The 16,419-nt window shown below is 43.8% G+C and overlaps 1 protein-coding gene across 2 annotated transcripts in view; it reads right to left on the reverse strand.

The window, feature by feature from the left end:
• The window catches only part of MOBP (myelin associated oligodendrocyte basic protein), a 42,439-nt gene that overhangs the window by 14,486 nt on the left and 11,534 nt on the right, over positions 1 to 16,419 (reverse strand). Inside the window, exons 3-4 of one of the 2 annotated variants that reach the window (XM_054595230.1) lie at positions 6,241 to 6,450; positions 5,707 to 5,962 (exon numbers count right to left, since the gene is read on the reverse strand). In XM_054595230.1, coding sequence (XP_054451205.1) covers positions 5,707 to 5,962; positions 6,241 to 6,446 — 462 coding nt within the window. In that variant the 5' untranslated portion in view covers positions 6,447 to 6,450. Of the gene's footprint in view, positions 1 to 5,706; positions 5,963 to 6,240; positions 6,451 to 16,419 lie in introns of those variants that run through there. The other variant, XR_008530962.1, reaches the window with a different exon arrangement.

The following is a 16,419-nucleotide window of genomic DNA, read 5'->3' on the forward strand; positions in this document are numbered from 1 at the left end:
AGCAAGATATGTAAATTAACAGAACAAAATAGAAAGTCCAGAAATAAACTTGCATGTTATGGTCAACAGATTTTTGACAAAATTGCAAAAGTAATTAAATGGAAAGTCTTTTCAACAAATGGTGCTGGAACAATTGAAAATGAATATGCAAAAAAAGTATTGAACCTCAACTCATGCCTCACACCATTTAGAAAAAGTAACTCAAAATGGATAATAATGTAAATGCAAAATCTAAATTTTAAAATTTCTAGAAGGACACATAAGGATAAAATCTTTGTGACCTTGGGTTAAGCAAAGAATTCTTGCACACGATACAAAAAGCATAACCCCTTTAAAAATGATAAATTGGACTTTGTCAAAATTTGAAACTGATTCAACACAAGACATTTTAGGAAAATGAGAAAGCAAGCCACGGGCTGGGAGACAATATTTGCAAAAGAGATATTTGTATTCAGATAAATTTTATAAACTCTCAAAATATAATAATTAAAAAATAACAATCCACTTTTTAAAATCGGCACAAGATTGAGCAGATACTTCACCAATAAATGTCTTTGATGGATGGTATACAAGCTCATTAAGAGATTCTCAACATCATTAGTCATTAGGAAAATGCAAAATTTATTAAAAGTACAATGAGATGTTATTACACACGTATTACCATGGGTAAAATTGTAAAGCTGACAATAACAAGTGTTGGCAGGAATGCAGAGTATTGCACATTGCTGGTCAGAGTACAAAATGATACAACCACTTTGGAAAACAATTTAGTATTTTCTTATGCTTTTAGATATACAACTGCTATATGTCCCAGTCATATCAGTCTTAGTTATTTACTCAAGGGAAAAGAAAACTTATGCCCAAGTGAATGTTTATATAGCAGCTTTAATTCATAATCACCAAAAACTGGAAAAACCTGAAATCTCCTTCAACTGGCAAATGGAAAATTGTGAGGTACATCCATACAAAGGAATATTATTCAGCGATAAAAATGAAAGAACTACTTATTCATGCAACAGCGCGGTTTACTCTCAAATGCATTATGCTAAGTGAAAGAAGCCAGACTCAGGAGGCTCCACACTGCATGATTCCATTTATATGACATTCTAGGTAAGACAAACAATAGGGGCAGAAAACAGATCAGTGGTTTTCAGGACCGTGGGGGTTGACTGCAAAGGAGAAGTATGAGAGAAATTTAGGGGGTTATGAAAATATTCTATATCTTGATTGTGGTGGTAGTTGTTGTGCATAGAGCTATTTGCTGAAAAGGCTGGATTTTACTGCATGCAATTTATATCTTAATAAGCCTGACATATGTGGGATTTGTTTGCTTGTGAGAAGGGGTGGTGTGTATTACACATACATGTACATGCAGACCCTGGAGGAGACAGGAGCGGAGGAAGATCTCAAGTGTGGTCGACCTGATCAGAGAAACATGCCTTGTCCTCTGAGGCAGAGGGGAAGGATCTAAAGACAGAGATATATCCTGATAAACATGTGAGAGCTGCTGGGCGGGCTAGTCTGGAGAGGGGCTGATGTGCATCCCTTTATGGTGTCACCAACCCTGAAGGCTAGAAGGCTCTTCTAGCTGTGCTCAGCATCCATGGGCTCAGCAGTTGGGAAACTGCAGTAGTTCAGGTGAGTCATCAGCTTGATGTAGGACGGGGATTTGTGAGATGAAGGTAACAGGAAGATGGGTGACAATGGGATCAAGGCTGTGAGAGAGGGACCGGTTACCCTTGTGGTCTAGATTAAGAACGTGTGACCAGGGAGGAGCTGTCAGACTGGGAGATCACACACGGCTCACAGGACTGGAGGCCTCTCTGGCCGTCCCAGGCCTCTGCACAGGCCTTGTGCTCTAGGGACCGTCCTGCGGAGGGAAGGCCTACTCCTGAATGGGAAGGAATTTATGGCGTATGCAGAGCAAGATTCAACAGTTCAGTCTCCACCCTGACTGGCATGGCCCAGCTGGTTGGGCGCCATCCAAAACAAAAGGAAGTCGATTCGGTTCCCAGTCAGGACAGATGCCTGGGTTGGGGCACACAAGAGAGGAAACTGATCAATGTCTTATTCACACGTCAATGCTTCTCTCCCTCTCTCTCCTCCTTCCTTCCCCTCTCTCTAAAATAAATAAACTGGTGAAAAGAAGGGGAAGGGGCTAGTCAAAGAACATACACGAATCACCCATAGACATGGACAATGACATGGGGATTGACTGTAGGAGTGGAGGGTGGGCTGGACAGAGGGGGGGAAAGGGCGACAAAATTGGGACAACTGTAATAGCATAAACAATAAAATATTTAAAATTAAAAATAAATTAAAGTTAAATAAATAAATAAAGTCTTTTAAAAAAGAGTTCAGTCACCCAGACTCACAAAAACAATCATGCCACCTGAGCGGCAGGCAGGCCAAGAGCCTGCTCTGAGAGCAAAGTGCTCAGGGGCCTTTCCGAACTCTGCTGTTACCTGGAAAACGATGGGTGAATTTCTAATTGTGTTTTGCTGATGAGACTAAAAATAGATTACCAGGGCATCACGACTGAGATGAAATTAAGCATAATATATGCTTGGATATAATTTTTCCACAAACATGTAAGAAAGAAGTTCTTTCAAAGGCTTGGCTACAAAGTCAATGTCTGTTGCCTGGGGAAATAGAGGGTGGGCTCAGGAAACGGGCTGGAAGGGCTAGATCACCCAATCCTTCCAGAAAGAAAGAATGCCCCATGGTTTTCTAGAAGGAGAATATTCAGAGTGTATGTCTTGGCACCAGGCAGGATAAAAAGAAGTCAAGTCATGTCGTAGAAAATGTGGGGGATAAGTTGGCATCCACATGCCTGAAAAGCAGACAGGCTACCTCCACCTAACAGCCTGAACTTTAGCAGCTGGCCCCAGTGTGTGTGTGTGCATGCGTGCGTGCGTGCGCGCATGCGTGCGTGTGTGTGTGTGTGTGTGTGTGTGTGTGTTTAAGCTTATTTATTTTTAGGGAGGGGAAGGCAGGGAGAAAGAGAGAGAGAAAAACATCAATGTGTGGTTGCTTCTTGTGTGCCCCCTACTGGGGACCTGGCCCAAAACCGAGACTCGTGCCCTAGACCGGAAATCAAATTGGCGACCCGTTGGTTCACAGGCCAACACTCAGTCCACTGAGACACACCAGCCAGAGCCCAAATACCTAGTTTTATCAGTGCACACAAACTGTTTGGCAGTGCTGATGATTCCAAACAAACTGAAAACAGTATACAAATATGAATCTCCTTCTACAGTTACAAAGGAAAATGAAGTGTTTGCATTCTATTCCCAATGTGACCAGCATGTAGTCATTCAGTTGGTATGTTTGTCCTAAGCCCTAGAAGTCACATGCTGCCATACTTACCCCAGGATGGTTGGTGGTCAGGAAAACACCAAACCTAGCTTGCTTCAATTTCAGACTCAAAACTAGAGTCATCTCTGTCTCCTAAAGACCAAGTGCTTTGGAGAGCCTGAAGCCACCTAAGAACTTTTACCTTCTGACAATCAGCTATCTTTCCGTGACCTAGATTTTACCATCTGCTGAAGTAAGACAAGGGAATAGAGGAGGGGGATCAAGCAGGTGGGACCACTGAATGTGAGCTGAGGTTGGAGGCAGCAGTTGTTCCTGGAGGACACGGCAGCATCACCATGGATGGGCCGCCCATCTGAGCATCTGGCCCAAGGCACGCATCATTTCCCTTGACTGCCCCGAGCCTGGTTCAGTGCTGTACACAGGGTCCGGATGAATAGTCTTGAAAACACATGCAGAAATAAATTGCTCTTCCAGGCTTCTGGTATGCAAGGCCTCAGTTTGGTACCAGACATGCTGTGGCCCTGTGAACTGAGTGCCAACCTGTGAACCAAAGGGTCGCCAGTTTGATCCCCAGTCTGGGCACGTGCCTGGGTTGCAGGCCAGATCCCTGTGTAGAGGTGCACAAGAGGCAACCACACATTGATGTTTCTCTCTCTCTCTTTCTCCCTCCCTTCCCTTCTCTCTAAAAATAATAAAATATTTTTTTAAAAAAAAAGATATACTGTGAACATCTGTCTCAAAGGCACACACAGCACTGCCCAAATATGTGTGTGACTGGCCCCAAATCAGTCACTCACATCCACAGTGGTTTTCAGACCACAGATCCCTGGTTCTCAAAAGTGGAGCACTGAAGAGCAGAGAGCAACTCAACCCAGGAAACGCTTTCAAGCTTTCACTTTTAGAACCGTAGTGTGTCGCCTTCCACACCCCTTTACTATACATCACAGATAGTGAGAATCATAGATCTATGGAGGACATAGGTCAGTCTCCCAGCTGTGGTATGTGTGTACCACCTGCGTTGCACTACTGGGGAAGGGGAGATTGCTTGTTGAAAATGCAGATCCCCAGACCCCACCTGTGACCCAAGGAATTAGATTCTCTGGGGACGTCTATGACATGCTCCCCAGTTGGTTCTTCTGCATACTGAGTCTGTAAATGTCATGTGACATGCACACATGGTGCTGTACTATGCAGGTGCTGGGTGTCAGGGTAGATATGAGAACCTCAAATACAATTAACACATGCTATAAACTTACAAAACAGACTCATTTCCAAATATTACAAGGACTAAAAGTGGGCCTGCCGTGTGTGTGGGCAGGAAGTATATGGGAAATCTCTGTAGCTTCTGTTCAATTTTGCTGTGAACCTAAAATTGCTTTAAAAAAAATAAAGACTATTAAAAAAAAAAAATTCAGCCCTGGCTGGTGTGGCTCAGTGGATTGAGTGCCAGCCTGTGAACCAAAGGGTCACAGGTTCGATTCCCAGTCAGAACACATGCCTGGGTTGAGGGCCAGGTCCCCCATAGTGGGTATGTGAGGGCAACCACATATTGATGTTTCTCTCCCTCTCTCCCTTCCTCTCTCTCAAAAAATAAATAAATAAAATCTTTTTTAAAAACTCACCAATTATAAGTGTATAATTTAAAAAAACAACAACAGTTAACCTGCCTAAGATGGCGTGGATGAACAGGTGCCTCTCTGGTTCACCTTTCCTCTCTACATGGACACCCCAACTTTCACCCTCTACTCCTGCAGCCTAATCACCACTGTGAGGCCTCAGTGAAGCAGGCCCTGCTCCAGATTCCCATAATCCGACGTACATACTCACTGTGACAATATTAGGACATCCACACCCTACGCTGTGACGAGTTATTCTCTCATTTGGTCCTAGTAAATCACCAAAAATCCCTGGCTGGTTCACTGCCCTCGTCCTTCCTGCTCTCTGTAGGTGTGGGATCCAGTCTGGTAGATGACCGAATGAACGCATGAATGAGCAGGATTCACGCCAGGTGCCGTCGGAGGACAAAAGGCCTGAGCCTCTACTTTTCCACACACAGGGACCACATCTCCTTTCTCCTGGGCACAGGAATCAAGGCCCTCATTTATCCCACATTACTGGGGTCAATACTCGGAACTGATCAATTAACCACTTCCAGTCCTACTCAACAAAGGAACTCACGGGAGCCGCCGTCTGAAGTACCGTGCCAATGGCATGTACGAGGAAAACAGAAGCCACACCAGGTATTACAGACAGAGGACATTTAATGCAGGGAACTGAGGACAGGTTTGGCAAAGCTGAAAGAGGGTCCTTGAGGTGACCCAGGTGTTAGTAAACACAGGAAGCAGCTACTAACCTTAGGACTGGGGGAACAAAAGGGAAGAGACGGTGTTACCAGAACCTAGAAGCTTTGGCGGGGGACCCCCCACGGCTGGTGCCTGGCCCTCTTTGGGGGCTGCTGCGCGGCTGCTGCTTGGGCTTCTGAGGGGGGCGCTGCTTGGCTGGTGGTGGTCGGACCTCTGGGCGGGGTCGTGGCTGCCGCTCAGACCTCGGAGGGGACCGTGGCTTGGCTGGTGCTCTGACCACCGCGGGGGGTGCAGCCGGCTGTTGCTTGGGCCTCTGAGGGGACGTTGGACGGCGGCTGGGTCTGAGAGGGCCAAAAGAAGCTGGAGGCGGGAGCCATGGCTCCGCTCTGCTGCTTAAGGGAGGCTGGCAGGAGCTGGAAACAGGGAGGCAGGCCCTGCTCCCCCTCCCACCCTCAGTCTCCCTCCAGCGCCTTTCGATGGCAGCACCTACCAGGGAGCCCACGGCCAGGCCAGGGGACGGGGGAAGACCAGCGTGCAGAGCCCCAGGCCAGCGTCACAGAGGAGAGCAGAAAGGGCCGACGCCCAGCGCAGGTGCTGGGTGGGCAGCACAGAGCCCTACCTGGTCTTCTGGCAGGCACAGCAGATCCAGTCCTCCTCCTTCTTCTGGTAGAAGCAGCCACTCTTGCAGATGCTGTATTTCCGGTCCACGATCTCCCGCTTGGAGTTGAGGAAGGTGAATGGCGGGCAGCAATGTATGCTGAAGTGCTCGGAAAACTTTTGGTTCTTGGAGAGTCTAGGACCCTCCTTAGTCGTTTTCTGACTCATCTCACTGGAAGTTATACACGCAGGGGGAGGAGGGGAGACACAACACAGCATGTCAGGTGAGAGAGCCTTCTACTCAAGGGACGCCCTCCCTGCTGCTCCCAGAGTTGTCTCAAGTAAAGGAAGCCCAGAGTATCAATTTCCTGCCCAACTATATGGAAAACAACTAAATTAAGGGTTGGTTAATTTTTGTATAATTTTTAATGCTTTCTGGAAATGGATTTTTTTCCACCTTGTATTTAGTGATGCATTTAAGATAGAAGAAAATATTACGAAGCCAAACATTACTGAGCATGTCCCGTAGGGTGGCTGCATTATATGCTTTGCCTCATGTTTATGGCATTATCAGCAAACTATAGATGAGAGAAGCTGGCAGGCATGGCCAAGTTCACAAAGTCCGTAAGAGGCAGACAGAGGGTTTGAATCCATGTCTGTGTGTCTCCAAAATCCCAGGCCCTTTGACCAGGCGCAGCACTATCTGTGGCCCCCTGTGCTCAGCCCCCGTCTTCTAAGAGCAAGGGTCCAGGCGCCGGGCCCAGGCTGGGCTTCGGGGGACTAGAGATGGGCCCAGCAGAGGGATAAGCCTGCAGGGATGCAGGATCTAGGTCCAAGGGTGGAAAAGACTGAAGGCTGGGGACAGAGCTCTCTGAAGAAGGAAAGGAGGCAAATGGCGGTGGGAGGCCTCACAGAGGATGGCGGCGAGGACTTCCCAAGCGAGCAAGAAAGCTCACGGTGGGGGACTAGATCGTAAACTCAGAGAGGGTCCCCAGGGAGTATGATAGGCAGGTAGGTGCTTCCCTCTGCTCCTCCCCCACCTGGACTTCGTAGGTTCTCAAAGCTATATTTGCTGTTGAAAATTTTTTAGTTTGGATGAATGGAAATAGTAAAAATTCCTAAGTTCTTATTCTATAGTTAACCACTGGTAAAATATTTGCATATTTTTTAGAATATTTACATGTAAATAGATACTTAAGAAAAATAGGACCACTCTTTATGAACTGTTCAAATTTTTATCTTGAAAATCATTTATTTCTAAAGTTTTCTAGATACAGACGTAATGTAACTCCTACTATTCTTTTATGCAGGGGTGTCCAACCATTTGACATCCCTGCGCCACACTGGAAGAAGAAGAATTGTCTTCGGCCACACATTAAATACATTGTGACATGTAATCACAAAAAAATCTCATAATGTTTTAAGTAAATATATGATTTTGTGTTGGGCCACATTCACAGCCATCCTGGGCTGCATGTGGCCCACGGGCCACAGGTTGGACACCCCCGTAATAGCTTTAAAACCTGTAATAAATTTATAGTTACAGCCCCCTTTATACTTTATATATTTACAGGTTCTTGCATTTTTCTTGATTAATATTGCCAGAAGCCACCTACTTTATATTCTTTTCAAAAACAAGCTCTTGATTTTCTTGCTTGTCTTTGCTCATTTTTTTCTAGCTCATTAATTTCTTTATGCATTTATTATTTCTTTTCTTCTGTTTTCTTTAAGTTTACATTCTTATTCTCTTTCTCTATCCTTGAGTCAAATGCTTCTCACATATGCCTTTATGACTGTAACTTTTCCATTAAGTACAATTTAGGGGCATACCACAATTATTAACATAAATCGTTTTCACTTCATTTTAAATGTGGATGAATTCTTCCTTGACTCATCAATTCCTTTGAAAAATATGTTGTAACATTTCCATGTGTATGGAGTTACTTTTGTTACATTGACTTCTAATGTGTCATGACTCTTTGATATCTGTTGAGATTTGCTTTATGATGGCCTAGTACATAGTCAATGTTGTTACATGTTCCACGTGTGCTTGAAAAACTGTGCAGTTTTGGGAACCATTTGGAGTTATCTAGGGAAGATAAAAATGGGCACAAACTGCTGTGCCCAAGAGGAGGAATCTTCCTATTCCTATAGATTCCTCTTCTTGAGCACAGCAGCCATCAGGGTGTGGCCCATCAGCGGGGTGGCCCAGCCTTGCAGGCCAAGCCGCCTCATGGAACACAAAGCCTGGAGGAGCCCGAACCCTGAGTGGCTGTCAGCTGCTCTTCTAGGCCTTGACTCCTGAACACTGAGCACCTTTACAGGACAATCAAACTCCCACCTCGTTTAAACCACTGTGACTTCAGTTACAAGTGATCGAACACAGTCCCAAATTAATATACTGATTCCTCATCTGAAAGAGGGTTTCTTCATCAGTTAGGGCTGCTATCACAAAATGCCACCCATTGGGCAGCTTATAAACAAGAGAAATTTATTCCTCACAGTCCTGGAGGCTGGGAAGTCCAAAGATCAAAGCCCTGGAAGATGCGGCATCCGGTTTGGGGAGCCCCGTTCCCGGTTCATAGGCCAGTAGCATGCGCGAGGGAGCTCTCAGAGGTCTCCTGTATACAGGCACTAAGCCCATTCACAAGACCTGTCCCCTCGTGGCCTGACCCCCTCCCAAAGGCCACATCGCCCAAAGCCATCACACTGGGGATTCAACTTCAACATGTGAATGCTGGGGGACACAAACATTCAGTCCATAACAGAGGTGACCAACAAATAATAATATTTAACTCAGAAGCCTTTAAATTATATTTCCCTTTCACTATGAAGTCATTCAAATGACCTAATTCCACTGAGTTCTCCAGACATATTGTTTACGTATCATCTATAGCTCTGATGACACTTAATTCAAGCATTAATTTCATGTTTAGTTACTTTAGTGGCTAAAAACAAATCATGATGTTTTCACAAAAGATGCCACATAATTACAAAGCAAAGATAATTATGAACTGTCTGGCAGGATAAAGAGAAACATAACTGAATTTGAAATTATGTAATATAATCTCCCTAAGTTTTCCAGATGTTTCCATATACTCTAAAACTAAAGAGGAGGAGAAAAATGAGGCAAGTATTTGAAGAAGGAGGAAAAGGAAGTGAGAGGAAGCGAAGGAAGAAGAACAAGAACCTCCCTACCCTACTATTTATTGAGCACCTACTATGTGCCAGATGCTTTATATTTATTATTCTTAATTCCCAAAATAACTCTTCCAAGTCATCTCAACTGTCATCATTGTAGGGATGAGAAGAGGCCTGAAGGAGTTAAGTGAACTCTCCAATATATTATAATAATTAATAATAATAAATATCAAACTCATAATGGTCAATATGACAAGCTGGATACCCAAAGCTCATTCTCACTTCTTCAATAACAAATGTTTTGTTTGGCAAAGTGATATGCTCAATTAAATACATACAGCTCCCCACGTGACCACATTCTGGCCAATAAAATGTAGGCAAAAGTCCACAGAGAAGAGCCCTGGCTGCTATGGCTCAATGGATCAATACAATGGGTGTATTTGTTGCCTGTTTCTCTCACACATCATGTTTCTTTCCCTCTCTTTCTCCCTCCTTTCCCCTCTCTCTGAAAATAAATAAATAAAATTTAAAAAAATTCCATGGGGAAGATAAGCTTCTTTAATAATAAGGCTTTTATTCAGATGAGACCATCCCCTGCTGAGTGCATCCAGCCCAGCTGTTCCCAGCCCCCAAGAAGCAGCATTATTTCAAGCCTTTGGTCCTTGTCTCATAGGGCTCCTTCCCCTACTTCCTTCTGACCCAACGAATACATGGCAAATGCCTCCACCGCCTTGGGGCTCAGCCCAAAGCCACGCCACTTCTCCAGGACACTTTCCAGGGTCTTCCCTTCTCCCAAGGAGCAATGACTACTCCTCCCTCTTTTGTGCTCTGACCTTATTTGCCATGCATAATTCCAGGAGAGCATCTGGAAGCTTTAGAGTTAAACTTATTGTTCCATTGTCTCCTTGAATTTTCTGTCCTCTGAGCCTTGTACAATGCCATATTCACAGCAGATGTTCAGTAGCTGCTTGATTAAAACAAAGGATGAACAATGGGTGTCTCACAACAGCTGCAGGGGCCCTCAGCCTGTCCTCGCCTGTCCCCAGATGCTCCCTAGCAGTCCCAGGTCCCCTCAGGGACCTCTGCTCTGCCTCAGGCAACAGTGTCTGTTCAATGAAAAAGGCAACACAGAAGGGGACCTTTCTAACTGACCTTGAAATTGATGAAATGCTGCTCCTAGAGAAAACATTTTAAAAGATGCTGTAAACACACTATACCTTTTCCTAATTCATGCAAATTAATTAGAAAGTTTTCATCAATGCACACATTTATTTCTATATTCCAGAGATGGCATTAGCATCTCCATGTGACCGCCAATGTCATTGATATCAACTGTACCTGTCCCTGAGGAGATTGCAGGTGGAGATCGGAGCCCTAAACATAAAATGGATTTTTTTCCCTTCCTTTCTATTATCTTTTCTTAAAAGGCAATTGGGATATGTGGTGATTATTTAATAGAAGTGGCATGTGGCCCTTAGTCCTGGGTGGTCCTCTGGAAAGACAATGCAAGTAGTAAACTGACATATTGCAGTTGCAGCTCACACACTCCATCACGTCTACAAGGGACCAATAGGAAGTCTGACATGGAAATGGGGACAGGCTCTGCAAAGCGAAGGGTGGACGCAGGTCAGTATTTGGAAAACAGGACAGTTTCCCAATTCTTGTCCATCAGGTCCCTCAGAACCAGGAATTCATCATGGGAGGGACAGGAAACAAACCTTGACTCTGACTATTGGGGACCTGAGCCTTATGTGAGAACAATATTGTGGCTTCAGATAGCAAAACTCCAAAGGAAGACCATGATCAGACCCAAGATCCCTGAATATGTGATATGGATTAAGGAATGGGATGTTGAATATATACTCAGGAAAAAATTTAAGTTAGCAAACAAAGCAAGAAATTTCTAATTTATTCAAACTCAATCCAAGTGTACAAAAAAAATCACAGTTTTTTGCATTCTCTTGAATTGTATAATTGATGCAATACTATAAGCTCACCTTTTGCTAAATATTGGCTGGGAAAGACAGGGAAAAGAAGTCAGAAAAAAAACCAAACTTCTGAGTTTATACTGCCTTGATCTCTCCTGGCGTAAACACTCTCAGTAAATTAACATTCAGTTCTCTGACAGGACTACTCTTTACCTTTTTTAATTCCTCCTCAAGGTAGACAAGAGTCTAGGGATCCTGAAAGCCCTCATGGCAAGGAGGGAAGGGGCGGCTGGCCTGGGCCATGTCTTCTGCTGGAGTCTGCCATAGGGTGCCTTGCGTGGGCTCACCTGGCCCCCTGGCATGAATGACACGTGTTGCTGTTGACAACTTGACCCCACCAGAGCCACTGGTCCCCACTCAACAGCTGCCTATTCAGATCCAGCTGTCCTCTCAGCTCCTCCACATCCACCCCAGGTAACCAGTTCTCACACATGCCATGCGCTCCTTATGGGGAATCAAGAGCCCTTTCTTGGGGCCATTGTCCTCGACAGCTCCCCAGCGAAAGCCGTGCACTCATTCATGGGCCGTCATGGATGACGGCAGGCTTCCCCCGAGGGCTTGCAGTCTGTCCCCATTATTTCTGATGACGTGTGTCAGGAGGAACCACCACCCCTCACACACACACACACACACACACACACACACACACACACACATTTCAAACCGGTCTGGACACTCCTACCGCACCCTACCACACCCCTGCCATGATTTTGAGGTTTTGTCTGAAGAGAGAACAGGGACTTCTGCCTCCTCAGCTTGCCACCACTCTCGCCCCCTGGAATATGCTCCACAGGACAAAGGATTCTTCCATCCATTGACCAAGCACAGAAGGCTTAGCAAAGGAGGAAGTGCTCCTTCCCAGGCCTTTCCTTTCCTTTTCCCAACGCCTTCTTCTGCATGGCTATAATTTCTCATTAAAACCCAAACTGCCACCTTCTCTGCCTTCAACTGATTAGGAATAATTGCAGGGAAAAGATGAAGAAAACGGAGATTGTAATTTTCATAGAACAAGATGAATTTGAGAACAAGATGAAAAATGCAGCATTTAAAACACTGTTATTTTGAAACATGGAGAATTAACTTCAAAGTGCATAAAATATTTATCAATTTTGAATGAATTTCCGTTACACCTTCCCTCCATTTCACAATTTAGTATTTATTCCCTGAAAATCAAAGCCCTTGAGAGCAATAAAAACTGTTAACCTTTCATTCTATGAGAGGAGACGGAAATAAAATATAATTTCAGTAATAATGTATGAATATGGATGAAAACAGTAAATGAAATTTTACTTGCTGGTAGGGGCATCGGGGCAGGTGGGGTAAGTGGTAGGGATCTAAAACTTAATTTTGCATATTACCCAGAATCAGGGGATGGTCTTTCAAGAAACTGCCAGAAGAGAAAATGTGAAGAATTCATAATTCTATACATTTTTAAAAATCAGACTAACTTATTAAAGGCAAGGAGATGGGCAAGGGAATCCTAGACTTTTTATAAAAACACAATGTGAGCTGTAAGGCTTTGATTTTATTATTAATGTTTTTATATTTAATGAAGTACAGAAATATTACGTAGCTATTTGAAGAACAATTGACTATTACACCGCCATTTTAAAAGGTGCTCATGAAGAGAGTGTACTGACATAAGAAAGCATTTCTGTCCTATCAAGCGAAGGCAGCGGGAAGCTAGACTACTTATATCTGGCATCAGCTCCAGGTAGCCAGCCATCCGAGCTGAAGCCGGCTGAGTCAGAGTGGCAGACTACATCGAGTGGGCTCCCAGCTTCCTCAGGTGGCCCGACACCTCCAGAGGCAGCGCGCTCTGCAGGGGACGAGGGCCGGAGCCAGGGTGGTCTCAGTGGGAGAGAGACACACACTCAGGCCCTGTCTTGACTGGATGAGAGACTGATATGCTGAGATATCGAGCAACCTTAGAGATAATTTTCAGGCTGGTGAGGACTCTCTGCACTGTTGGTGGGAGCTTCTAACACTGTTTGTGGCCACAGTGAACCCCACTGACAGAGGAGGCCAGGTGACATAGGCAAAAAGTACACACAGAAAAAGATGATCAGTAAATACAGCCAAATACAACAGTCATATTCAGCCATTCATTCAACTATGGATAATTATTGAGTGCCCACTCAATGCCAGTGGTGAACAAGACAGAGGAGGTGCAGATACTCATGGAGCTTCGGGTACCTTGAAGGGGACCTGAACAAATCATATTCGACATAGTCAATGTCTCATTGAAATGTGATTAGACTCCTGGGTTCTAAGAGACAGTATAACGGTGAGATAAATTTAGATTGTGGGGCAGGGGTGAGTGTCTAGGAAAGGGTTTCTGAGGAAGAACATTTAATTTGATCTCTAAAGGATAAGAGGAGCCATCCATGTGTAGGAGAAGAGAGAGTCCCAGACAGAAGGCCCTGAGACTTGATGTGCTCAAGAAACCACAGAAGGAGATGGGGCTGAATATTGTGAGGCTGGAGAGTAAGATGTGGGCAAGACAGCGGAGGACCTTGAAGGTGAGCTGAAGAATAGGAAGAATTAGAAGGCACTGAAAGATCTTGACTAGAGGAGGTACATCTTTCTCTTCATGTCCCATGAAGACTGCTCGGGCTCTGGCAACGTAAACTGGAAGGAGGCAGAAGTGGGGGCGAGGAGACCAGTGAGAGAGGACAGAAGCTTTACACAGGGCGGGGGCAGTGAAGGTAGATCTCGAGGCAAACTTAACAGGGCTTGAGGACAGATTGGATGTGGGGATCGTGGGAAAGGACAGAGCAAGGAGACTGCCAGGCTTACAGCCTGAACAAATGCCCAGCAGAGCAGTTCACTGAGGTGGGAAAGAGCAGGGTACAGGCACAGCTGGGCATCCATTTATTCGACAAATATTCATTGAACACTCACTCTGTGCCAAACATGTTAAAGCTGAGATGCTTATGAGGACCTAGTCCTGATGATGCCACACAGGAGGCTGGTCTGTAGTAGACACATTTGGCCTGGACCTCGACATTGCTAAGGACCACAGGATAGAATAAGCAAGAAACAAGGCAGGAAGACCAACAATGAAGAGGACATGCAGATGGATCAATGTAGGCAGGAAGGAAGAACAAATAGGATTTCCCCAAGGGAAGTTAAGTTAGGTGACGACTCATTTTACTGTGATGAAACAGGTTTAAGGATGGAGGGAGGAGAGAATCAAGAGTTCAGTCTCAGGCACGTCCAGTTTGAGAAACTTGTGAGGTCTCCAAGCAGCTGTGAAAAGAAGTGATTGGCCACATGAGTCAGGAGAGAGTAAGAAAGAGAGGAAGGATGAGAAATAAATTTACATGTATTTGACATATAGATAGGGTTTTCAGCCAAGGAAACATGGAAAAACACCCAGGCAGAGAGGGAGTATGGAAAAGAATGACTGAAAATGCTTTTTATTTATAACAGCAACAAGAATTTTGAGATTCTTAGAAATAAAGCAGGAGTTAAAATGTGTAAATCCTTGTGGAGGAAAAACCTCAAAACTTCAGTGAAAGTATAAGAGAACATGTGAATAAATAAAAGTTTTTTATAGATGGAAAAGATCTATATCATAACGATGCAATATTTGCCAAAATTAATTCATAAATTCTATCCATTTCTTACTCAAATTACCCAAGGTCTTCCTTGGAACATGACACTTTGATCTGATGAATGGGCAAAGAACCAAGAATCACCAACAGAATTCTTAAAGAATGAACAGGACTTTTTATACCAGATGTCAAAATGTGTTACCAAGACACAGGAATTAAAATAGCTGGCATTAGCTCAGAAATGGACAAATAGACCAAAGAGGAATAAAATAGGACTCAGGAACAAATCCAACTGTACAAAGAACTTGATGTATGATAGAGATGTTATTAAAAATCAGCAGGGAAAACGGATTTGTCTACAAATAATGTTGATGTAATTAACTTTCCAGATCATACAATTGACTGCATCAAAATTAAAAACTACGGTACATCAAAAGAATCAGAGCACGGTGAAAAAATTAGCAACACTGGGAGAATACAACACATAGAACATAACAAGAATTACTGTTCAAATCTTGAAAGAACTACAAATCCATAATAAAAAGACAACCCAATAGAAAATTAGGCAAATGAAATGAACAGGAAATTTACAGAAGAGGAAGCAGAGGACCCATAAGCATATCAAAATGTCAATGATCAGAAAGATACAAATTGAAACAACTAGATATTATTCCACAAGATCACCACATCGGTAAACGTTAAAGAGCCTCACATGAAATGAACTGAGGATGCAGGCCAACGGGACTGCTCGTGCACGGTGCATGGGGCCGCAACTGAGATGAACCGCTTGGGAGGGCCAACCCACACAGGACGTCACACGGCAAGTGTGCGCGTAAAAGTCCCGGACGGCCACTCCTGAGTATGTACCTGAGAGACATCATAGCACATCTCTACAGAGCGTTATATACAGCAATGTTAACTACAGCTTCACTCGAAACACAAACAAAAGTCACAGAACATAAGCCAGATGTTCATTAGAGAAATGGACCGAGTGTGGTAAACTCACGCGATGGGATTCCGTGCAGCAGGTCAAAAGAATTAACTAGATCTCTGTACGTGGACCTGAATCCTCTCAGAAACATACTTTTGAATGAAAAACAGTTGAAGAAATGGAAGGAAGATAAAATTGAGACTGTTTGTAGATACATCTTTGATAATATCTATCTTATAAATAAGAACTCTATTATTTATTATTTGTTTATTTGTATCTCCCCTCATGAAAATACAAGCTTCTTGAGAGCAGGAACTTTGTTTTCATTCTGTTCAGTACTTAACACATAGAAAGACCCTCAATAAATATTAGTTATTGCTATGTTTTTGTTTGTAGATCCTTTCGGGGAAGAGCAAACGTAGGTTCACAGTTGTTCATATTAAGATAATACAATAATCAATAAATAATAATACAAGAATAAACTGTCATGTACTCACAACTGGAATAGGATATAAAATATGATAAATATTTTTAGGTAATTGATAGTATAAAAGACCAAGATGAACCAAGGCAATTTTGAG

The sequence above is a fragment of the Pteronotus mesoamericanus genome, unplaced genomic scaffold (assembly GCF_021234165.1).
Source record: "Pteronotus mesoamericanus isolate MK-2021 breed Mesoamerican mustached bat unplaced genomic scaffold, CSHL_Meso_final scaffold_54, whole genome shotgun sequence".
Lineage (NCBI taxonomy): Eukaryota > Metazoa > Chordata > Mammalia > Chiroptera > Mormoopidae > Pteronotus > Pteronotus mesoamericanus.